The sequence below is a fragment of the Phymastichus coffea genome, unplaced genomic scaffold (assembly GCF_024137745.1).
Source record: "Phymastichus coffea isolate CEN01 unplaced genomic scaffold, Cenicafe_Pcof_1.1 PCOF00317, whole genome shotgun sequence".
NCBI lineage: Eukaryota > Metazoa > Arthropoda > Insecta > Hymenoptera > Eulophidae > Phymastichus > Phymastichus coffea.
The window spans coordinates 1-25,806 of record NW_026707128.1 but is presented as its reverse complement, the minus strand read 5'-3'; the positions used below and the strand labels follow the sequence as shown (position 1 = coordinate 25,806).

Sequence of the window (25,806 nt, the reverse complement as noted above, 5' to 3'; positions counted from 1 at the left end):
ATCTAGTGTCTATCCCACTAGTCGGAAATGGATGGTCGAGTTGCAATAAAAAGTTAAAAAGAGCGAAGTTGATAGTTGTGCACGGCATCTGGGCCGGTCGCTCAAGGGAATCCTTGCTGTGCTCTATACCATTTGTCACCAGAGGCTGCCACGCGGAAACAGAAAATGCTGATCTCATTTGTCGTTTGTCACTCGACGTGACGACAAGGATGCCCAACTCTTTTCTCCTTTAATATTTGTGCATTCAAACTTAATTTTCCATTTGAGACAACGCAGCGTGGCTCGTCCAGAGAAAATGATCAGATAACAAGTGGTTTTTACAGGACGAAAAGCCGTCGATCTCGTGATTCACTTTGTGTTCGAAAGAGAGACTGGAGAAGCGCGAGAAATTGATTTGGATTCTGCAAAGAGAAGGGTACAAATATTTTAGTCTTCCCGACAAATCGAATTTTGACAGAAGCAATATACAAACTTCCGAGGTTTTTTAAGCTTTTCATTTTTTATCGTTTACTTTTTTCGAAACAAATGCCCAGAAAAATCGTATAATATTAACCAAATAGTAATAATAAAATCTTACCTTATTTCTGGATGATATTTTCAAGACCATCAGAAACAGGAAATTATGAGGAAAAGGTAAAGAATTTGACGAAAGCAAACTTAGATATACACAGTACTTGACAGGTAAACATTTTATTCAGATCGAAACTGTATATATTATATACATATGAATTATTTAGTCGATACGCACGATCGATATGAAATCGCTCACTTTGCGTGACAAGTCTTTGTATGAGTTTTTTTATTTTTAAATTCAATAACCTCATACTTTTTTTTCCTCGTTTACTGCATCAATCATCAATAATTTACATGGACTTTTTTTCTCACCCCAGTCTTTCAAAAAGTTAATCGACGATATATACACTTTCTTTGATTAAGTTACTATCATTGTTGTTTCCTCAGCATCATCCACTTCTCCCTCCGGATCATATTTTATATATTTTTTATATAATTCGAAGCGCTTCACTCGGGACGGCACACTCCATCGGTAAAACGCAAGATTTCATCAACAATAATATAATTATTATACGATATACACAGCGAGGCCTTACTAGCACGCTCTTTTCAAAAACACTCTCTTACTCGTCAATTACACTGTCAGGCATGCACTAGAGTCGATATCTGCGTATCTACGGATGATTATTTAATGCTATTATTGAATAATCCATGGGGAATGGATGCACAGTAATATACCGTTGTTATTTTACATACCTTGAGTATCGATGTTACTCGATTTTTCTGTACAATAGGCTTTCAGTCTCTCTCGTTAATCTGAATTAGATACAGCTGTCGCTGCACGAGAGCTTCATTATTCCACTACATTGTCAACAGCCTTCGTTCGCAATCTTAAAAAGTGAAAAATTGAAAAACGAAATCACGCAGCATGCTCTTTGTACACGATTATACATAGAAAATATACTTTCATCGACTGAAATACATGGAGTATATTCAGGCAGTGACGTGTAGGGTACATTTGTAAAAAGTATTAACATAGGTATTAACATAGATTTAAAAAAGTGCTCGTTACGTTGAGGAGAAAATAAACAGCGCGTCCGTTATATCCGCCGAACGCAAGACGCAATTTCAGCTCGCATTCGCGCACACGAAGAATACAACGCTTCGGAATTATCGGATAAGCTTTAGCAACAGTCCTGCCACCCTCCGCCCCTCCATGTTACTGAGAGATTGCTATCTCGCCTCGAATTCCTATGGCATACACTCGTACATGCAAACACACGCTCGCGACATACTTGGAATTATTCCTACGTTCTAGATATGTACATAAAAATCCGAGACGATATCGTAACGAGCGTTTTCGTCATTCTCATGTAAGAAAGCGAGTTCATTTTCAGATGTCGAGTGCTGTCAACGAACAGCTTTTCTGACTTGTCTCTAGGCTTGCTTTAATCGTATCTCATTGAAGAAAGTTGCATTGTCGAGAAATTCATTAAAACCGTGTACACGTACGAGTATCAGTTGAAAAATTTATGTTCGTATATTTTTCAAACGTACAGGATATTTATCTTGCAGAAAAGTCCTTTCATTGACAGCATCGGAATATTCGAAGACACCTTCGTAACAAGCGCTTTCGTTATCTCGTCATAAAAAGAAGTACACGTGCCGTTCTTTCCTTCTCCGTCAGTCGAAATATCAAGTACTGTCAAAGAAAAAATCTCAAACATGTCTGTAGCTCTGAATTGTACCAGCTAGGAGAAAGTCGTTTGTTAAGAAGCTCCTCAAAAGTGTGGATCATATCGAAATATCTAAGACAGTGAGTATTGATGAACTTGTACGATGATGACTCAAACAAGATATAATCCTCATTGACAGTATTAGAATATTCGAATGACCACTTGTTTAAATGAAACACTTAAATTTTTCCGCTGATGAATAATAAATGTTGAATATATCTTCCGGCGCTCGATCAATAATTATACATACAGGTTGTCTGACAGATAAAGTTTTAGATTTTTTTAAATTTATTTATTATTCAATTACGTAGAATATGCGTAATATTCGCCCGCTTTCATAGTCACACATTCTCACATATTTATATGTACATGTGTATAACATAATGAATTGTTATTAGACAAACGTATGAAAAACAACAACAAATATTCGATTGAGCAATCATGTATTATATACAACCGTAAATAATTCCTGATGCTTAGTTTAACGCACTATATTAATGAATATACATTACGAGTATAATTAAAGGATTGAAGTATATATATATATATGTATATATATATCAGTCGCTATCAATCCAGATGAAATCTCATAACGGCCTTTAGACTATAAACATTATTAGACATAAAACGTCAATGATTGTTGTCGTCAATCATTACTCGCATTTTATATACATTAAGATTGACGAGAAAGCAAAAAGAACACTAACACAATAAATTGGACGATAGTATTGTTAGATTTTGACTAGCGAAGAGATCGATTATGGAGGTGGGGAGCACGATCTGCAGAGAGAGTGAGAGAGAGAGAGAGAGAGAGAGAGAGAAAGAGGGTGAGAGAAGACAAGAAAAAGAGCCTCTTACAAATCATCACGTTCCTGTGTAATTTATAAATTGAATTTTATGTATCACTTGGTTTGCTCTTATTAAGGAATACGCGAACGCGCACAGCATTCATCTCTTTCTTTCTTTCCTCCATTTTCTTCCTTTCTAACGCGCACGAGGTCATTTCTTCATCCATCTTCATTCAGGATTTTCGCAGACGGACGCAAGCTCTTTATCTTTCTCTCCTAACTGCTGCTTCGAGTGCGGTCAGTTTTCCGGCTTCTCGCTCATTTCCCGCCTCTATAGCTACGGCGCCTCTCTTTTTGGTGAAATTTCGCAAAAGTATAGAGAGAGATTTACACATGCGAATTGCCGGGAATAAAGCTGAACAGGGATATACACGCTTGCGCACACGATATGTTGGGTGAACTAGGAAATTGCAAACTCCGACTTGTCTTCAAAGTTACTCAGCTTATTGCTTTTGTTGTACTTTTCAGTTTTACTTATCGAACTAGATGGATTTTTTTCTTCGCAATAACTCGTTTATATCGATTATAACTCTTGTTTATTTGTTTAATGTATTTCAGTCATCTAGGTCAGATCATTATTAGAAACGCATGAATTATATAGGATAGCGTATACTATTTACGTAATCGCTGTTAGTTTTTAACATAAGGAGTAGTAGAAGCATAAATAGCATAATAGGCCGTAGCAATTTATATGCGCTTCATCAGTCTCTTCGTTTTTTCACTAATAAATTTATTTAAAAATGTCAATTATTTAATATTTATTTACTTATTTTCATAATAATACATAGGCTGTCAACTCCATTAAAAAATATTAAATGATATATCCATGTAAATTGAAATAATCGTGTACATAATAATTATACAATTATTATCAAATGTTGTATTTGAGCTTTTTAATTGACTTTTATAAGTGAGAACATAGTATATCGATAATATCATCAGGATATTGAGCCACTTGCAAGTTTGAACTGATATGTTTAGTGATACGTTTAGAGTTATTGAATCGATATTTTAATTCATCATATGTTTAAAGGCATAATAATTAGCAATCATTTTTAGAAAGATAAAAATAATAAGAATTGATTTTTTTGATTAGTTAAATAAAAATTTCTCCTCTTAGGAACATTACAAGTTGGTTTTTTTAATTTGAAAAGTTGGTTAACGTTTCGGTAACATTTTAAATGACCATTTTTAAAGCCTAAAAGTAATCAAATATCACATTCTGGTATCGTCATTTGATACGATGGAATAATAACACAATATAGAACAATACACATTGTGAACTGTTACGTAATTTCTAACAAAAATTGTCAGATGTATCAATCAATGTTTATTGAGTATGCAAAACAAAAGTAAGTAATCTGACAATTTCTGTTAGAAATGACGTTAACAGTTCACGATATGTATTGTTTTATTTTGTGTTATTGTTCGGTTATATCAAATAATATGTTAAATTGCTTGGCAAGAATCTAACGTTCGACTGATTTTTAGGCCTTGAAAAAGGTGATACGAAACGTCACCGAAACATCAGTCACCTTTTCGGATTAATAAATCGATTCGTAAGGATTCCATAGGGAAGCTTTTTTAATTTGATTACTTGAAAAAACTCATTCAAATTAAAAAAAAAATTTGAGCCACTTGGAAAACAGCCTTATCAAATATAAAAAAGAATCTTAGATAGTTGATTGTAGAACAAACTCAGTTTATAAAGTAAATTAGTTATTTTTTCTTAGGTTTAGTTATGTTTATTTAAATATCCGTATTCATGGTTTGCAGTTCGTAAGCAAGCCCTAATAGGCGAACAATCATTGAAAGTTTTCCGTTATTACGAACATATATAAATAATAAATTTACGATTTGAGCTCATTGAATAAATGAAAAAAGAAGGAAGGATTAAGAGTTGTGCTGAAAGCGACAGGTTCAAACGGCAGACGTAATAACAAAACTTCCATTGCTCGAAATATCCTGTAAAGGCATTTGTAATCAAGAAGTGTAGTGGGGAGGAGGGAATAGAGTCGATAAGAAATTTGACATTTGTCGTTAATAGCCGGTTCGAAATGAAATTCAAGATACTTTTGCCGAGGGAACGAGAGCGCTTGAAAGCTAAGCAAATGAAGTCTGTAATAAGCGTACATCGACGGGAAAGAAAAAGTCTGTCGTCGAGTCTCTTGAAACTAGTCTTAATTAATCAGTATTGAGCTTGCCCCCGTTAGCTAAACATTTTTTTTTCAACCTTCTGCGCTTCGGCCTACAAAAAGAAGAGGAAGAGGCAGAAGAAGTCGAAGTAGAAGCGGAGACGAAGCTGTTTTTTACACGATCTTCACGGAAACAAGGAGACGTCGGAGTTGAATTCCCACGAGAGAGTTTGTTGGTCGGCAAAGCGGGTCACCAACGCTTGGCTTCAATGTAGGCTGCTCGATATGAATGGCCGTTGGATAGGGAGGAGTAGGAGGGAAGTTGAGAAATCGAACAATTCCATTCTCGGCAATAGTGGCTGGGATTCCTGAATTTTAATTTCAAAGAGAGGCGCGTAGAGCATTTGCGTCGTTGCCCCCGACCCCCATTCTACACCCCTTCCCCATTCCCTCTGCCCCACCTCGGTGGCTTGAATGACCGGCTTTCTTTCAGATTTCATTCGTAGCTGGGTCAATTGAACGCTTCAGATTGTGCATTAATTTTCTTTTCTCTTCAAGTTTTAATTTTCTAGCCCCCATTATTCTCGATGGATCGCGATATATAGACTTCCAATGAAAAAGGGTATACATTACGTTAGCTAAAACTTTCAACAAGTTAAATTACTGCTAAATCATAATTGCAGCTCGACAAGTGAAGTCATAGTCGCAGTGAAACTCAAACCGTCAGTCAGCGAAGAGCGCTCAGTTCATGATCCCCGAGTATGCACTCTTTTTCACAGCACGAAACGTCAAGCAGCTCTCTCGAATTTTTTTCCTTCACACCTCCGGAAAAGAGTCGGCGACACTCCTCCAGAGAATTCGCCGCACTCCAGGGCCGGATCTCGCTCCTCAGCATGGCGCTTGTCAACCGGGAGGTAAGCTGGAGAAACGACGATAACGGAAAGAGGAGTGGGATTCTTTCGGTACGACGCTTGGCAAAATCAGGGGACGCACTCGGCACACACACACGCGCGCGCACATGCACACTCGCTTTGAAGTCTTTTGTGGTCTCTGGCATGGAACTCACACGAGAAAGAGCTTCTAGACGCAGCTCTCGGGCAGTCTGTTGGCCATGAGACGACGCTTTATCGCCTCGCCGTCGAGGCACTCGCCCGCCACGACGACACACGAGCCAGCGCCTACCACTACCCCCGTATTCGTCAGTGCTGTAGGGTTAGGTTGCGGATGATGCTGCTGCTGCTGCTGCTGCTGCTGCTGCTGCTGTAGCTGATGATGATGCAGATGTCCAGTGGCGTTGAGCGTTGCTGAGTTAGACGACGTATTTCTCGATGCTATTGACGCCGCTGCAGCAGCAGCTGTTGCCGCTGGTAGCCTCAGTTCCGTCGGTCGACCCGTGAATTTATGACACAACTCGTCGATGCTAGGTGTCGGACCTGGTGTTACCCATTGGCCCGGAGAGTAACCGCCTCCTGGATAACTCGGTGGACTAACTTCGATGAGGTTACCTTCTGTGAACAAATTTGTTTGGTTTTTTATCTCATTTTTCCGGATATTTCAGTCTAATCAGCTTGTAAAAACTGTATTAATGAATAATCGAAAAGAATTTCAGTTAAAAAAAATTATAATATGAATCGTTTCATGAATCATTGAATTCCATATTCTCTTTTATGAGCTCGATTTGGTAACGATTAATTAGGTCTGATTATTATATATTAACGAATATTAATACGTAATAATCGGACTGGATTAGTCGATAACATGTATTATTTAATCTGATAATATGATTATTGGCTGTTTCTTTTTTCTGAAGAAATAAATAAATCTGTGAAGGGAAATTCAAAAAAAATTTTCTTTCACTGTGCCTTCACTGATCAAGAGCAGTATCAACCAAATGTTAAAGAATGTCCTGTGCACTGACGATGCAAAAATATATGATGGATACGCTTTGGGATTTATTTGAATAATCCATGCCTTGAAGAAGAGTGAAAGTACATATTTGTTACTGCTTTGAGAAGAGAAAAATAAAATGACCAGCAAGTAGCGTTAGCTTCGAGAAGATATATTTATTTTACGATGAGAAAATAATACATTTCGCTCGACTTTTTGCCGCTTTGCCGTGCCGCACATTGCGCTTCTTTTATACAAAATCGCCATCTTAGCGGCTTATCGCCGTCGTTTTTAACGTTTTCCTCTCACGGCGCAACCCATAAAACGCGAGACTTTAGAAGCTAGTCTCCACGTTACCACGGACAATTGCGGGAAATAATGTGCAAAGGGATGGATTCGAGCGAAACGTACTAGAAAACTCGCGCACACGTTTCCGCTACTTACCTCGTGCTCAAGGAAATAAAAGAAAAGGAGAGGTGGAAGAGAGCGAAGAAGTACACGTAACGACAAAGCCAGCAACTCAGTGCTTTCGAAACATGCGAAGAACATTTTCATGAAATTTGGAACTTTAAAAAATGAAAAGAGCAAATATGAGTAGCGGAGGGTTAAGCGTAAAAATGCTCGACGTAGGTCAAACCATTTCGTCGATTGAGAAACGAAAAAAAAGCATGCACACGCAGGTAGAACTCGTATGCAAATGCACTAGCAGTGGCAGCAACTGGGTAACGTGTCCCGAGGGTCAACTTACCGAACTTGTTGGGTATGACGTCGGGATCGGTCTCCACGGTCTGCTCGAGGCTTTGGAGGGCGTACTGCTGGACGGGCAGCTCACTTAACTCGGCAGGCTTTTCTTGGCGCTGAGGTTTACTCGCTACCGCGACTCCACGCTCTCGTCTCGCTCGCATCCCCAATGCCACTATTATCATGCCAAGCGTAACCAGAGCACCGACCAGTACGCCTAGTAATGGTGGCAGACCCATGCCTGCGTCCTGGCCTGCAATCATAGAAACATTGCGTGACATGGTTGTATTACATAACTTTCAGCGTGGCAGTGTTCACGGAGAAGAGAGTGATTAATAAAAACTTTCTTGGCTTTTATAAATGGGCATGTAATAAAATATCTATTTCATGAAAAGCTTTTCTATTATTTTCACGTGTACATGACAACTAATGCTCTTACTCATTTACAACTGCGCTCTCTCAACAACCGTGGACTGAGTTTTTTTATAGAATGCAATTTGTAGTACAAAGGCACAAATAGGAAGACTCAAGAGCACTTGGTGCTCTGATAGTAAAACATAAATGCAGTGGCCAATTCATTTAGCAATTTAAGTTTTAATTATCAGTAGACGAATACAGCAGAAAGAACGTTAACAATAGCGTTAGTATGCACAAGAAAAATACAATTATACAGTGTCTAACAAGACTCTTACCGTTACTACTTACGTAATACTATTTTCTACCAACCTACCCCTAGCCAAGCCATAACCGTTAACGTAATTTTAAAAATTCCAACTCCGAGCTGGCCCACTTGGCCAACGCTCTGTGCGCGCGTTCCATAATACAAGTGTGACGAGTTAATGAGGGAAACACGTAAAGAGAAAGAAAGTGAGAGAGAGAGAGAGAGAGAGAGAGAGAGAGAGAGAGAGAGCGAGTGAGAGGTGGGGGATGGAGGGAGGTACGAAGGCAGGGAATGGTACAAAAAGAGAATTCGTTGTCTCGGTACGGCACTGGATTAAGCGTTTCGCGCGTCTACTTTTCGGTAGCTGCCAGAGAAGCACAAACTGCTCGGTTTGTTGTTATTACGTACATACACATATATATAGAACGGCGAAACGCCAAAGCCAATAGCGCACCCATTTTCGTAGAAATAATTAACAAAACTGCTTTCTTGTTCTAGCTGCTTTTTTTCTGTAATCTCCTCAGCGAGCGTTAATCTTGCATCAAAGTAGACGAACGTGCGACACGTTTTTCACCTCTTTTGAGTTTGAGGTGCTTGACGGGACACAGACATTTACGACTGACTAAAAGTATTTCTCCATCAAAATGAAATTCTTCGACGTCATAAAACATGTCAAAATAACTTTTGGTAAGTGTAGATGTATGTGTGTAAAGCCGGTGTAACGCAGACACGCGTAATGCCTATAAAACCCGAGTTTAATCAGCCGCTACCGCTCTCTCACTCGTGCTACTGTATTGCCAGATAAGGGTTGAAAGCGAGTATTACGCAGGACCTTATAGTCGCGCGTTTTGCTTGGCTACTAGGCCAACAATGCGCTTTCGCTCTCTCGCTTTCTCTTCCTCTGTAGGTTCGAGGTTATGTGCGTGCACGCGTCTGCCTCTACTGCTGCTACTGGTCGGCTATTCGATGCGACCTCGTAACATGATTTTTGGCCATGTTGCGGTGGCATTGTCGAGGAAATTGGAATTTCGTTGGTTTACGTCTTTTTTCGATGGTTATTACATGCCATGCTGCGAGCGAGTATTCTTTTGTAATTGGAAAATTCCCGCTGACTTACTCGACCTTTTATTTTTTGTTTTGTGTGTGTGTGTGTTTTAGTAAATACCCTTTACATTTACGGTTGAGTAGGATGCTCCCTTATTTAAATGTCTTTATATTATATCAGATTTTTAATTACACATCGTTATCTGAGAATGTACAGTTGTTTGGCACTACAAATAGAAACTCTGTAAATAAGTTTACATAGATTCGTTAAAATTTTCTTTGTGAACGTACTTTGTCATCATAAGTCAGTTGACAGTCCGTTGACGATGAAATAAAAGGCGCACGGTATAATTAAAATGTCAAAATGAAAGACTAAAAATTGATATGACTGGCAAATTAAATACTTCATAAAGATGTATCTTGAAAAAAATAAATATCAAGGCGAACTGCATAACACATGTCAAGTATTCTCGTCGAGTGTTGCCACTGACAGAAACGCAAAAAGCGTGGATACCGGGGGGGGGGGGGGGGGGGTGAGCGCCCGAAGCTCGATGATAAGTATCTTTGCTGATGGCAAGTACAAACGACCTTTGATTTTATCTTGCTTCAGTCGGTTAAGGTCTTGTGACACCATAATTATGTTTCGTCGTGCTGTTTAATTTGACAAGATGCTACTTTCGAGTTCAATTAATTTTGTTCCTGCAAATATAACAAATGCAAATAAACAAGTTTCTTGATGTTGTGGTTCTCAAACGAGCTTTTATTGGTACTATCAATGAATTTTTTTTATAAAAAATCTCAAGAGTCAATATTTTACGAAAATTCTAAATTTATTGCTTTTTCGGATGACAAATGTGTTGATTTATAACAAAATAGAGCCACAGCTATGTATTTTCTTTTGTTAGAGGTTGGAATAGTTCCCGTTAGCGGAATTTTTATTGCATTTGCCACCAAGTTTTATTGTCACAATACGAGCTATCGATCTCAAAAAATCAAAAAAAGAGCCTCAGGCCATTCAAAATGGGAGCTGTTACGGATGGCTTATTTGATATTTCGATATCAACGAATATGGTCGGCCGGAAAAATATTTCAAAATTTAAAAAAGGGCAGAATCCATGAAGGCAGAGGAAGAGAAGTGAGAAATGAATGGATGTGAGATATTTTCAAAGTTATTGATCTTCTTCAGTAGGTTCGAAAAAATTGTGTACAGATAAATAAACCAAATTCAATTATCGAACTCATCAAGCCCGAATGAGTTGATAAGACAAGTTAGAGTCACTCTCATTTGTCGAATGTCGCTAGGAATTCTATCGTAGTCTATTCAAAGTATTTCACGAATTGCTTACTGGCTTGGATGCAACTTTAATCGAGTTGGCTTCGGCTTGAGAGCTGCTGCATCACGACGGCAAGTTGGTGGAGATAAACCATTCCAAGTATTGATCTCAATCACGCCTTACTAATTAGTTTGCATTGACAAGCTTTAAGAATAGGTAGATCGCTTTTGACATGAGAATAGTTATACAATTCTTTTCAGAAGAGCTAGATGTTGAAACTCGAACAGGATTGAGTACTTAACTTTGACACTGAGAGTGCTTTTGTCATTAATTCGATGTCTATCTCGATGCGATTGAATCGCCATCAAAATAGATCAGAAATTCTTTTATAAAGAAATTCCAATTGGATGCTATCCTCGTAAACTTATTTCCATGACTATCTGGATTATTTATTAGACTCGCTATTCATTACAAAATTAGAATGAGTATTAACATAACAATTGAGAGAGCGTTTAAAAACTCAAACATTAATGTATAATTAATATTATCCATTACTGTACTTTAACGTCACATACTGTATTTTAACGTAATATTTCAAACTTGCATACGATTTAATTTTGTTAGAAGAGTGATACAGCACATACTTGAATGAAACTTTTAGCAGCCATGAAGTCCGTTAAATGCAACGACTTCGGAAGAGAAGCACGGCAGGCACAACCCCTAGTGGTGCACAGGCGTATGGTAAATTAAAAATTAACTATAATGAAAGACGATTGGCAAGTAGTGCGCGCAGTGGTAAAGCGAAACGAGAAGGAGGAGACAAACAACGCGAAAGTTTACAAGTTTACAACAGTACCTCTGGGCATAGCACGCTCGCGAACACTAGGGAGCGAAGAGAGCAAGAGGGCGCACGCGTACGCGGCTGCTTTAGATTCTACAGTCGTGTTTCGGGTCCTCGTCGTGATTGTGGGCTAAGATAAATATCTTGGCTAATTCAGCGTCGCCACAGCCGCTCTGGCGGTAACGCAGAAGAGAGCCTTTCCGCGTGCAACTCGAGTTTCATTCGGCACGGCTCTCACTCTCTCTCTTTCACACTCACACACACACTATGACTAAACTCTCATGAACTATATGTGTGCATTTGAATTGAACTTTTAATTGAATAACTTGCTTGCATACGCTAAATTTTAAGTGTTTACACAGTGGGCCCTGACATGTTTTCCTTCTCAATTCGCTGCGAATTTTTGTCAGCGTTAATGGAGACCATTCTAAATCGACGCAGTAGACATCTACAATTTCTCCATTTGTAGCTGACAAATGGATCTGAATACATCTTAATTGCATAGTCTCGTTCGAAGTCGAATGAAATCCAATTTCAAATGTTTAAACTTACAAAACCACGTAAAAATCGTTAAGTCTCTTAAGATAAACAGTAGCGCTTAGCTATTCGATTTTCTACTAAGCTCTGGATTCCAAGCTTACGTGACAAGATTTTTCTTTTTATCTAAAGTCTTTGAGGTTTGATATAAAAATATACAATAAAAACGGCGAGTTAGTTATTTTAATAGCATTGTATTGGTCGAAAATTGATGAAATATTAATGCATACAATCGCGTATTACTTTCTTAAATCACATCAAAGTAAGCTTTCTTTGGGTCAATGAATTGGCTTGATTAGAATTAATTCGATCTTGTGGAACTCGTTACTGAGGATCGGGCTTAGGCGAGGAGGGCGATTTTAGGGACCCTCGAAGTCGTCGAAATCCTACTTTAAGAGGACTCGAAATCCACGTTACCTCGCCGGAATTAATTCTGTTTGGATTTCCGCTGTCAGAATGTAATTCTTTGTTGAAATAATGTCCAATCTCCGGATAAAAACTATGTACTTAATATTCCATCAAAACAGTATAAAAAAATTGAAAAAAATGTATAGACACAAGATATTCGTGTTTGTATTGAAATATCTTATACGAGTATTGTTTGTAACATATGCATGCAATTATTAATTAATAAAACTCTTCGATACAGATGTATCGTTAAATAGATGTATTTGCGTTTAATTTAGAAAGCTTTTGGTAAATACAGAAGGTTCAGGAAAGGAAAGAAAGAGAGAAATAGGAACAGGGATAGATCTGACACATCCAGAAATCATCAAAGTGTAAATCATTTGCATGATGCAATAATCGCAGTTCATCTCGTAATCAGCGTCAAAGCGGCTAACGGTTCATCGAATCTTTGATGCAGACGAGGCACCCGTTGCACCGTGACCAAAGGTAAATACCTTCCATACATTGCTAGACTGAATTTCAATCAAGGAAATAGCCTAGACAGCTATACCATTCTCTCTCTTTCTGTCTTTCTCGCTCTCTGTCTGCCTGTCTGTCTATCTGTCTGTCTATCTGTCTGTCTGTCTGTCTGTCTGTTTCTCTACCTCTCTTTCTCTGTCTCCTTCTTGTCTATCGTCCATTCAGGATATCGACCTTCACCTCGATCTGCTTCTGTCTTATATGGTCTCCCTGACGCGACTCTAACCAGGCTTGGCTTTTCATCAAGGCTATTTATCATGATGTTACTAGTAATTTTTTCTTTGCAATTTTTTTTCCAGTCTTAGTTTTTCAGTCTTATTTCTAGTCTTATTTTAGCATTATTATACGATTTAAGTTTCATTCAGTACTGTTCTTTCGACTGCTCTTTGTTATCACGTTGCACATGGTCACCTCATAGGACTGGCCACTAGTTTGTTAACTTGTCTACTTGCTACACTATTCGTTTTTTATACAATAACTGTAATATGTTTCTTTTGTGTTCTCTTTAAATCACATCGGATTATACCCAAATGGCGCAATAATCAATCAATCGATCAATCTTTGTCTGTCTGTCTGTCTATTTGTCTATGTCTCTATCTCTCGCTTCGTGCACAGTCAATCGGTTATATATCGTTTTAGAACTATCATGAATCTATAAATACATATATGTACATGAACACATACATTTGAAAAGAATTTCATTCGCGAAGCTCAAATAAACGCTTGCCTCTTGCCTCTATGTCCCTTTAATTGTAGTTGGACGAGGGCGCAACATTTTCGAGAAGTTCATTGATTGATCGAAACGATTACGCCACTGTGAACCTGGATCGTCAGTTTGTACGAGTTTTTTTTTTATTTTCGCCGCCCGGTCCTTTATCTTTCATCTACTAAAGTCACATCAGAGGAGCAATTACCGCTGCAATCTTCCGAGCTGCGCGACCGAAAGAAATCGATGAGAGGGTTCAGTTAGAGTGGCACCAGCTATAAAGCGAAAGAGTGAAGGTGTGTGGCAGAAAGAAAGCTCAATAGGAGAAAGATGGCGTAAGCACGCGTTCATGGACAAAACAACGCGTTACTTTAAGGAGGCTACTGCTATTACAGACACCGTCTAGGGATTCTTCTTGGCTTTGATACTCAATGGATGCAGTACTGACAAGAAAGAACGGGACGCATTTTTTCTGAAAAATTGGAAATTATACTTCTAGTAGCTGAGAAATTGCTCTTATGTTTTATATCGAAATTTCAAGAACAATTTTTGTTTTTATTGAATTTTAAAAAAATGTCAAAACAATGCTTAGTGTCGATATATCCGGATGGTAATTTCTTTTAAATTCAATATTGAAAATTTTAATAGAAAGATTCTTTTGATTTTCATTATTATACAATTTTCGTAAACAATAAATTTGTATTTCATTTTAGTACGAGTAAATTTTCAACTCTATGTATTTTTTCAGGATTAACTGTTTTTTAGTTATATCCGAGACGTGTTCAACAGTAATTTGGGTTTTATTACAGTTTCTAGAATTTTCTATTATATTGAATTTTTCATGTGTATCCTGCTCTTTATGACAATTGTTTTAATTTGGAATTTTAAATCAAAATTTATAATACATTGTACATATTATAGTTATTATATACAATTCAATACAAATAATAAATATAAAAATGTAGAATTATTGCTTGAAACTTCTATGTCATAAATTTATTCCAGTTTTATTATCAACCAGATATCGTGCGGTAAGCCTGTTTGGTAATGATCAACATTTCTCGGCAACTGTCGATATTGTGACCACATGCCACAAAGGTAAATCTGACCCTAAATGGCGTTATGCATAGAATTCATCCCCTAAAATATGTAACAGCTGAATAATTCAACTAGATTCTTGATCATTTTTAATTTTTAAAAATTAATTTTCAAATAAAAAGTATTTTGATTAAATATTTTCAAATTACATTAGCTATCTCACGTTTTGAAACAGTGGGATTAACAGTATGATATAAAATAAACTTTATATATTTAAAATTTATTAGACACTATTCTATTTTGTTATTGATAATATTCCTTGGTCTTTATTTTTAATTAATCGAAATCTGAATGCATGGTCTGATACACCCGGATATTACAACTGAAAGATATATAAAAATATTCAATAATGATTATGCTTTCGTAAAACATAGAATTAGATATTTCTACTGCTTTATTCTGCAGCACAAAATATTTTACAAAAGTATTGGATGGTGATTTGATTTGAATTTGATGCAAACTAATATGGTGTGTCTATCTTATCTTGTCTATCTCTCCGAATCCAAGGTGTAAAAAGGTGTTGATCAAATGTATATTTCTTTTTACACCTTTGACTCGGGAAGTTCGACAAGATAAAATGAATGTGTATGGAACGAGTAATAAGTTATATTATTATTAATAATAGGTTATGTGTTATTGGAGAGGTGAACATTGGATACTTTTGTGGTAGTATCAATGGATATGGCAAAGATTTTTTTCGTTGGAAAACGGAAGTCAGTTTGTAAATGGAGAGGTAACGTTGCGATACTTGAGCAAAGTTAATAAAAGAGGAAGAATCTGGATAGTTGAAAATTATTTAGTATAGTTTGACTGGTAGGTGTTTGATGATATTTAAGTGAGCCTTGAGATCAAAAGTTGGCCTAAGACAGTCATGGTGAATCGCTTTTTCAATGCTTGATGTTCATTATACAAGAGCACACAAGCAATGAATTCAGTCCATAGTTATCGGAGTTTATATACTGTTCTTTAAAAAATCGAAATTATCAAAAAAAGCGTTCATGCAAGTTTTTAATTTTTCTAAATCTTTTAAACAAATAATAATCAAAATAACGATAATCACACTAATAACTCAAACGGAATATTTATGAGCTCATGATGCAGGACAGTATAAACGGGAAGCTTGCGGACTCAGAGTCTTGCCCTAAACCTAATCCGCTTATCTATAACCCGCTCGATTGCCACTGTAACTACTCTGCTGATGATTGAAGGGAGAGAGAGAGAGAGAGAGAGAGAGGAAGACGAAGGAGAGGGGAGGGCGGTTTCATTCGCGATAGATAGGCTGCGGACAAAGAGGCAGATATGTAGCTTTGCTGACGCTTCCTCTCTCCTATCGCAATTATTACACGCAGCCCGCACGATGACAGCGATGTTCGCTATCGGCTGCCGGCAATCTCTCAACACATACACACAAGATCGGCTGTCGTATCTATAGAACAAGGGAGGACTAAGTTTGACTACTCGCCGTTTAGCTTTAATTCGAATTTCCACGGGGGAGGTGCCTCTATCCAAATCATTTGGAATGCTAGCGCATTAGAGGGACACGGCTAAGTGCGCGACCAGTGCAAAGCAGTAAATTCTAGCGGATGCTTTGTGGCTCATACCTGATGACGATTTCGAAGGGTCTGCAGGTGGCGCAGCTTGCGGGCTTTGGAATTCTCGCATTAATGCTCAAATGACTTTATTGGATTTTCCGCAAACCATTGCTTTAGCTTCTGTACCATTGTCATTCGTTTGTTTTCCAGGATGTTTTCAGTTCTGTTGTTTTGTCATGACATTCGCGTACGCGTATTATTTGTAATACAAATATTTTATAGTAATAGCAATCCGGCACGATACTTTTTGATGTCATGAAAATATCATGTGGTAAATACGATTTTTACAATTTTTATTTTTCAGGTAATATTTTCATATTTACAGTAAAAGTTGGTTGATATATGAATCTGTTTCGAATGCAAATTGTCATTTTGTATTTGCAGAATTCTTTGAACGTTCATTTTTTGTTCCTTCGAGTATTAATTTCTTGTATTGTTTACAACGAACAGAAAACCGGAAAAGAGGTAACCAAATAAATAAATAAATAAAGCATTTAACAATCTCAATACACCACGCTGTTCAGCCCCTTCCCTCTCTTCTCTCTCTCTCTCTCTCTCTCTCTCTCTCTCGCTGTCCCTCTCGAAGTAAACAAATAAAGGGTCGTCGGTGAGAGCAAAAACACATCGTACACGAGAGAAATTGCCAATACCCCCTTTCGTGATCTGTTTTTCTGCTTTTCTCATTTCGCTGCATATGCCACACAAGTGAGCTATTCGTAAATACCTTAGGCCATTTTCCTTCATCCCCCTCCAAGGCAATTTTATTCGTTGCTTTCGAGAGAGAACTACACGGTGCACTGTACAATGTATTTTCTCACTCGAGTAAGTGCACCCTATAAAAATGCAGATGATGAAAATTTTTCCAAACAGCCAGAGAACGCTACCTGCTATCTCTTTATAAGCCAGCTTATTCTTCTTGCTTTTTGCCTTCGCGAGGCATGCACTGTTTTTTATTTTGCTCAAATTCATGAATATTCCAGCCACCACACTACTATCAAAAAGAAGAGAACGACGTGCCGTACGTTTTAAAATCCATTGCGAGAGCAAATGCCATATCGCGCACTCGTCAAATATATCGAGGAGTCGCGTTCGCGTAGAATGTTCCAAGGAACATCTAATTAATTAGAATGAATAGACGAGCGAGTAACTGAAAATGAAGACCAAGAGACTCAACAAGTAAATGAGCAAGCGCGACGTTAGCCAAGTATTCGCTTAGCGCTAATTAATAGAATACTCTGAAACAATAATTAGTGGTGCGCGCATGTTAGGTAGACAGGAAGACAGGAAGACAGGAAGAGTGGAGGACGGTGGGAGGGGGCTTAACTTTCGTCAAATAGTTGGGAATCTCTTAAATAAATGTATTCGAAGGAGCTGCTGCTACGCAATCCTCTGCATAGCGTTCGCGCTCTTACTGTCGATAAGTAACAAGTTATATAAAGGCATTCCAAGCTTACACGTTGATTTGAAAAGCCGATTCACTTTGATAAGTCTGTATATATATATATATGTATCTGTATATGTATGTATGTATATATACACAGCTGGCACAGCACGTAGTGCTACGTGCGTCGGTTCTCGTGAATTCTCCTGCAACGACTGTCCGGCGGGTAAGGAGGAATTTCAATCTACGGAAGTAGCTTCCAAGTGCTTTGCCTTCCTTCGAGGCATGTCCCCTTCTCCATTTTTTCGCTCTTGCTAGGAGCTTGAATTTCATTTCGAACGCGCAAACAAGATGGGAGAAAAAGGCCTTGGTAAAACATTAGAAGAGCGAGAGAGCTTGAAAGCGTGGGACGAGTTATCTTTATTGAAATGTAATGTAGCGAAAGCCGTGGTTTGGTCGGCCGCACGTACGTCTCTCTCTTCTTTGTTCAAGTCTGACGATGCTCTCCGCGTGGCTTTGTTTTATTTAGAAACTTTTAAAGCGACTTGCTCGCTCTTCGCTGAGAGAAGAAGATTAAATTGAAAGGAATTGGCTATGCGCTATACGAATGATATAAGCTGCGCCGTTGTAGTGAGAGTGAAGAGAGCACACCTTTCAAGTTTATGAATTTTCATGGTGGTATCGACGGATATTCTATCACAATAAATATATTTATCAAATGAAAGAGTATCAATTTAAAGGTTCAGCTCTTTATGAAGTACATTTATTTGTCCAGTTCTGCAACCATCGACAATTTAATTATACAATGAGATAGCGAAGTCACGGAATCGTATTTCACAGAAACAAAACGAATTTTCAAAATTTGTTTCGTCCATACACGATATTTACTCTCTAGCGATGAGAATATACGTAGAGGAAACTCGAAAGTCACACTCGTAAGAGTACATATAGTATAGAGAAACTCGTGAGATCAGCTGTCATATCGATATAAACGATGGTTGAGGATACAGTAGGATGCTCAGTTATCGGCGAGAAAGATGATGTATAACCTGAGCTATATGCGCGTTCCCTTTGTCGTTCCCTCTTTTTGGCTATAAAATATGCTCGTACGCGGCTGCATTATTCCGTGCGGCTCATTGTGTGGAATAAAAATAATGTTTTTCTGGATGGTGTTGTTTTTCTTCGTTGGGCACGAAAGAGAAAGATCGATGCGAGGGCGATCGATTACGGTTGTCACGCGTGAATAAAAAAAATGAGCGATATATGATGCGAATGAAGAGATTGTAGGTCAGAATATAATATCAAATTTTCATGCGACATTAAGATCTGGTCTTATTCGTCATTCCATGAACGAAGTGCAGGATTTGGCGTTGTAAAACCTGTGGCATAGTACACGCGATGCGCATTTTGACGTCCTCTCTTTTTTTGGCGAGCCTCTGCATTTTATCGGATTTTTTTTCGACTTTGTCTTCGCTCGGCCAAGCATGACCAACATCGTGTTTCCCGGCTTTTTTTATTTGCATATTCACGTTCGACGACGCTACACGAGAGTGTCAGTGAAAAAATGTTGATGTATCTGCTGTGTATAGAACAGATACAGAGCATCTTTTTCAGCATGTTGAAGATTTTTTTAGGGATTTATTTTGTGTTGGAACTTGCTGCATCGTTGAATCATTCTATAACGCAGTGCTTACATGTACCATAAAGAATTCCATTAATTGATCTTTGAAATTTAGGATTTGATAACTTACAGCTGGTTGCAGCTATTTACGATGTAATTGATTAGGTCAATAGATGAACCGGAAAGTAATATAGCAAAATCATATTTATCTAAATATTTCCAAATTCTTACACTGAACGCATCACAACAATTGCACTGATGTTTGTATACAATGCAACTCGTCCGAATGTCAAATCCATACATGCCGTTTATGTGATCATGTCGCTCGCTTTAGAGTTATATTCGAAAGTCAGAAGTTGAAAGGAAAAATCAAAATGTGTGTATGGTAGAGTTGTAACATAGGTGATTGCGCTGTCATGTTTGTCCTTTAAGACCGACGACCTAATTATTTGGTATTTCCGAGATGTTAGCAATTTCCGCGAGTGACGTGTTTAGTTCCGCTTCGCAGGAAATCGCTCGATCCGATAATGATTATACGCTATATCCAACCTCCTCTCGCTATTTCCCGCCCTCCAAGTCCCAACGGCTTGTGAACGCTACTAGCAATATCCCCTCTTTGCTATTCTCGTGTTCACTTTGGCTTCCTCCTGCATCTTGTGTATTTAGGGTGGCTTTTTAGCTGTATAAATAATGTTTCGGAATTAGATGTATCACTCAAGCGACTTTGTGCCGATTAAGCGTTGTAATTAATATATTATAAAATTATTAAATAATAGATAAAAGTTGAGAAGTAAGGTAGAGAAAGAGAATTATAGTTCATAATAGGCTGATTTATTTATCATAACTTTGGAGCAAAGTAAGCTAACGCTACGCAAGCTAAGAAATTTGAGTCGCTGTTAATTTGAAATATGATAGTATGAGCATAGAATACAATTATCATAATTTAAAAAAAAAGGCAGAATAAGATTAAAACTTAATTTCGTTACATAGTCAGATACACTCAATCATTCGATCACGCTATTACAAACCAGCAGTTAAATATCGAAGTTAACAATAGAGAAGGTTTCAATTTACTGACTGAGCCGGAGTCAGGTATTTATCTAGGTACTTATCTCTGCATTGCGGTGATCTAACGACGATTCGCCATCTGAGGATCTCTTCTGCGATACCGCATACTCCCCTTAGACTCGTTTAGTAGTTGTAGCGGAACTTGAACATTTGCCCCAGTCCATTGGTACCTTCTCACGACGGTTCATGAAGAAAATTCAAAGCTGAAGAGATAACCTTGGAGAGAAGGCCATGAGGCCAGTCGACACTCAGCAGGTAACGACAAGGAAAGAACAGACGAGACCACGACGGTGTTATCGGTATGTCGATCCCCAGATGAGAGAGCGAGCGCTTTTTATTCTCGGATAAGAAAACCCAAATTTTTGATTTGATGCAGTAGGCGCGGTTGTAGTTGCGATGGCAACCGCGAGAGCAATACAAATACAGATACAGATGCTGGCATTGATAATTTCGCCATTACAGCGTATCACTGAAAGACATATTATCGTCGTTTATTACTGTTAAAGTTATACTATCAAAGTTAAAACCTCTGTGCTTTAAATTTTAGAAAAAAGTGAAAAAACTTCGATGCTCTAAATTCCTTCGGCCGCCTGGCTGTTAATAAAATTACCGTGAAGTTTTCTCATCAGACGTCATCATTATTCATTTGATTTAGCAATCAAAATGAAGCTTTGCGATCTGACAAAGCCATTTGCTATGATAAAATCAGCAAACTTTACTTGAAAATCTGAGCAGAGGGGGTGAGATAATCGAGGCTTGAATTTGAAAACGTATAATTGCATGAACTCTATAGTCCATTTAATAGAACGTCTGTATCAATCCATCAGAGCGACTCTCGGCGCCGCTATAATTATCCTTCCGTAAGAAAATTGAAAAGCTTAATGAAATGGAAAAAGTAATTAGCGAGTCTCCCTTCGCCACCAGCACCACCCATGGAGATTCCTATCATTAAATTGATAAACACAAAGGATATAAAAGCCGTTAGTGCGCACAGGTTGCTGCTGCTAGTCAAGGTTTGCATTTCCTTGAACGCGCCGAGTTTAATTGTACAATTCTTTAATTAAGTTTTCTACTGCCATCCTTACCTCTGTCATCCCCTGTGAAAAATATATTTGCATGATTAACTACGCGACGGAACTAAGAAAAAGGTGACGAGACGCGTTGAGGAGAGAAAAGGGATCCCGAACGACAAAAATGTGAGAAATTATGGCAGCCAGAGAGAGGTCAAGATAACTCGTTATACGAGGACAAAATTATACTTTCACTAGAATTTCTTCTTTCTTTTCTTGCTCTTTCGTCCCACGTGAGAATTTTTAATGAGAGCCGAATTAAGGAAAGCAATTACGAATAATGGCTCGCGGCGACTCATCCTTATGCCCCGCGGACTGGAATGATAGAGATACCCCAAGTACGGGAAAAGCGAAAGAGTGCACGCGGCGCTGGGGTCAGACGGAAAGAGCGACGATTCTCGGGATTATAGTTGATCTTCCGCAAAGATTTTCCTAAGAGTTACATGTGAAAGTTTCCGGGACAGCGTGGCCTTTTCCTTTTTCTTCCTCCTGTTCTTCTTTCAGAGGGGTTATCACATTGTACAGATGAGAATTTCGAGAATGAAAGGAGCTGCACAGTCTGTCCGAAGCAGAGGCTGTCTTGGTGAGAAATTGAGACATTAATAAAGCTGATTGAATATGCATGCCCACGAAAGTAAAGAAAGAGTGAAAAGATGCACGAATATTCAGACGACGACGTGTCGGAGGGCGTAAAAGTTTAGGGTCTTTGGTCATTAAGCGGTTCTCTCTCCGTACTCCACCTCTTTTCGTCTGTGCCTCTCTCACCGCCTCCTTCTCGTTTTTCCTCCTTTTTCGACATTAAGCCGCTCAGGCCTTTCGTAATTTTCCTCCAGCTTAATTTCTCTTTCCTTTCGAATCTTGTGCATTTGTAAACGACTAAATCATCGCCGAACGCGCCTTCATACGGCCTTGCACCTTCCACGTCGAGATTTTTTTAACCTTGCAGAGCAAATTTCCAGCATTTATCAGAAAACTTAGATTTTATAAAATTGTTCATTACGTTGAGGTACTTGAGACGACGTGCTCAATGCCAATCGCTTGAAAAATCTATTTCATTTTATTAACTTTTCTATATAATATCAAACTAAGTAGAACAAATTTTCATAAAGATATTGCTCTACACTTTTAAGTATTAAAGACTATGATAGTTTATTTTTATACTTTTTTTAATCATTAATATTTGTTTTTCTAAGTTATTTATTGATGTTAATTGATATTTAATGATGATGTTTATTGATATTTAACTAGTATTGGTATTAGTATGCACTAGTATTCAATATTTATCGGTCTATGGTAGAGTTGATCATTTCACAATTATGATTCTTTCAATTAAGATGTTAATGGTTACATGGTATTCATCATTAATTGATTAACACGTTAAATCAGTCGATTCGATAAGTTTCATCGTACCCAATTATTCTCACTTCGTTCTGATTACAAGCTACTTCTTGGCTGTAGCTTTTTTTCTCTCCATGTTTTTACCGGCTGATTGCCGCGAGTGCACGCAAAATTGAAACCATGCCAAAATCCATTCAGAGTTCCGAGAAGCGAATGAGTGAACAGTAGCCAATTTTTTTCCTTCCTTCCTCACTTTCGAGATACACAGCACGGTAGCAGCAGGGATAATTGAAAACGCGTACAAAAAGTAACAACATTCTAGAAATTTCAAAATTGTTCGTATCATATGCAAGTACAGGAAATAATATTAAGGGTAGAAAAATGAATCAACTCGAGTTTATTGATACTTTGTTATAAAGGAATTCATTAAAAACCTTAGTTATTGAGCTATCGTACGTTTTAAATGATCAGCGTAAAACTAATTGATGATCGTGATATTAAAATAGGTATATAGAAGGTGGAAATGAAAGGAAGTTGGATGCCAATCATTTAGCCCGTAAGCTCTTTCAAGACTAGCACCAGCGCCCGAGAAATACGCCCCCTGCGACTTCACGAGGCTTATCTTTCAGGCGGATAAGCAGCTGCACATACGCGTAACTGGTTAGGATATAGAAGGAGGTGCGGCGCCTGCACGTCTACCTAGGTGATCAGTCTTGCTTAGCTATCCTATGCTTTTCTCTCCTTTTCTCTCTCTCTCTCTCTCTCTCTCTCTCTCTCTCTCTCTCTCTCTCTCTCTCCCTCTCTCCCTCGCTTACGACGTTGACACCACCCATGAGGAGGTACGCGCGAGTGTAGTCAGAAACCTGTCAATTCTTAAAATGGCGAACGCATCAGCTAATCTCTATACGATCACTGGCTATTATCTTCTCGTCAATTGCGCCACACCTCGTTATTGTTGTTGTTGTTTTATCTTCAAGCTATATGTTAGAGGTAAAAACTTGATATCCGTATAACGTGTTATTCCATTATAATCGTCAAATAATAAGTTTTTGTTTTCAAACTGATTGATTTTGAAAAGTTGGTAAACACAGCGTATATTTTAGGGAACATAATTTTCTGTTTGCCTATTAACACCGAGACAAGTATTAATTATGAGGACATGAAAGCTGAATGGAGCTCTCTCTCTCTCTCTCTCCCCATGTATCTTTCTCGCTCTCTCTCTCTCTCTCTCTCTCTCTCTCTCGATACTTTACCTCATCATTATGCATAGGGAATTTTCTCGGCATTCTGGTCAGGTAATAGGATTATAATAAGACGATCGATATTTCATTCAGAGTTTCATGCTATTAAAGTTCATCCCGGGGTAAATTTAAGGCAACTCCGAATTTTAATTAGATTATGCTTGAGAAAATTTATTCGTTCTGCAATTAAAATTAATAATCCTATTCGCTGAATTTCAAATTTAAGATTCAACTGTAGACTTGGTTAAATAGAAGCTATTTCTTGTACATAGTTGCATCAGTGATTTTTTGTCATCCCTTGCCTTCTACCGATCAACTTTTATTTTCTCCATGAACACTTTTCAATAAGATAAGCAAGGTTTACGTACCAGTCCGCTTTTCAGCATCTCGGAAGGTAACTTCACTCAACACTATTGGTTGACTACGACCTTTGGCGTTGACAGCATAGACAAGAACGTGAACTCCCACGTCGACAGAAGTTTCTAAATTAGTGAGGAAAAACAATGGCTCGTCTTTGTTACTGACATTGTAAAGAGGCCTCATGCTCGCCAGCGAGTCGATATCGCCATGGTAAACTTCCAATAAAAATTCCTGGGGCAGACCACCGTCGTAACCAGCATGACACCTCACTTGCACTGACGTGTATGTTTGATTCGCTAGACTGCAGTTACGTACAGGAAACGGCTTAGCTGTAAAAGTATTAAATGGTCAATTTGACGTTCAAAGCATTTTATTTTCACAATAATACAACAATTTTAATATTAACAGATTAATTTTCTCATATTGATCAAGTAATGTAATAAACATGCTTCAATGACTTGTAAATTAAAGTTAAATAATTCATTATTTTCTTCATTTTTTACCCAAATATGCTACAAATAAATAAATGAAATTAAAAATTCTTCAAATTCAACTGAGTCTGCAAAATTACGTGTAATTTTGTTGCTGATTGCGTTCGTGCACGAGATTCGTTGGAAAATAATTAAGATTTTACTTTCTTCCTGTTTCTTTTTTAATTAATATATTATTTACAAAAATACTGAAATAAAGATGACTTCATTGTCAGTGACTTTGTAATTGATGACGTTTGTAAATTAAAAAAATTCATTTTTTTTAAAAATTAAGGAATTTGCAAAATAAAAGCTAATACATATGAAAGGTATAATAATCTCAGAAAGAATTACGTAGATATATCGGTAATTCAGATCATTCGTAAAATCAAAACTTCATTATCCTGTGCATAATAAACAAATTCCTGAATTTTGTAAATTTGGCTTGTGTAAATAGGGCCTCGAGAGCGAATAGTCGGGCGATCAAACGACCAAATGGAATAATTACGCGACAATTTACTTATCGCGCGCCAGCATTCTATTTCTCTCTCTCTCTCTCTCTCTCTCTCTCTGTCTCTCTTATAGAGCATGCATACCGTACAAGATGCAAACTCGCGTTGGCTGTGCTATTGAGACCTCTTTGCATTTCCAGAAAGCATAATGCAATTCGCGGATTTATATTCACGCATCAATGTATATTTGACGTCTTCTCCTCCA

At 37.9% G+C, this 25,806-nt stretch overlaps 1 protein-coding gene across 1 annotated transcript; it reads right to left on the bottom strand.

Annotated features, from left to right (window-relative positions):
* Positions 1-699: 699 nt before the first annotated feature.
* LOC131674842 (uncharacterized) lies at positions 700-24,948 on the bottom strand (the record flags this gene model as incomplete). The annotated part of the gene is made up of 3 exons (XM_058953663.1): positions 700-6,740; positions 7,868-8,113; positions 24,628-24,948. Coding segments are annotated over 3 exons (995 nt in total), but the record flags the coding sequence as incomplete, so codon positions are not given.
* Positions 24,949-25,806: the final 858 nt, after the last annotated feature.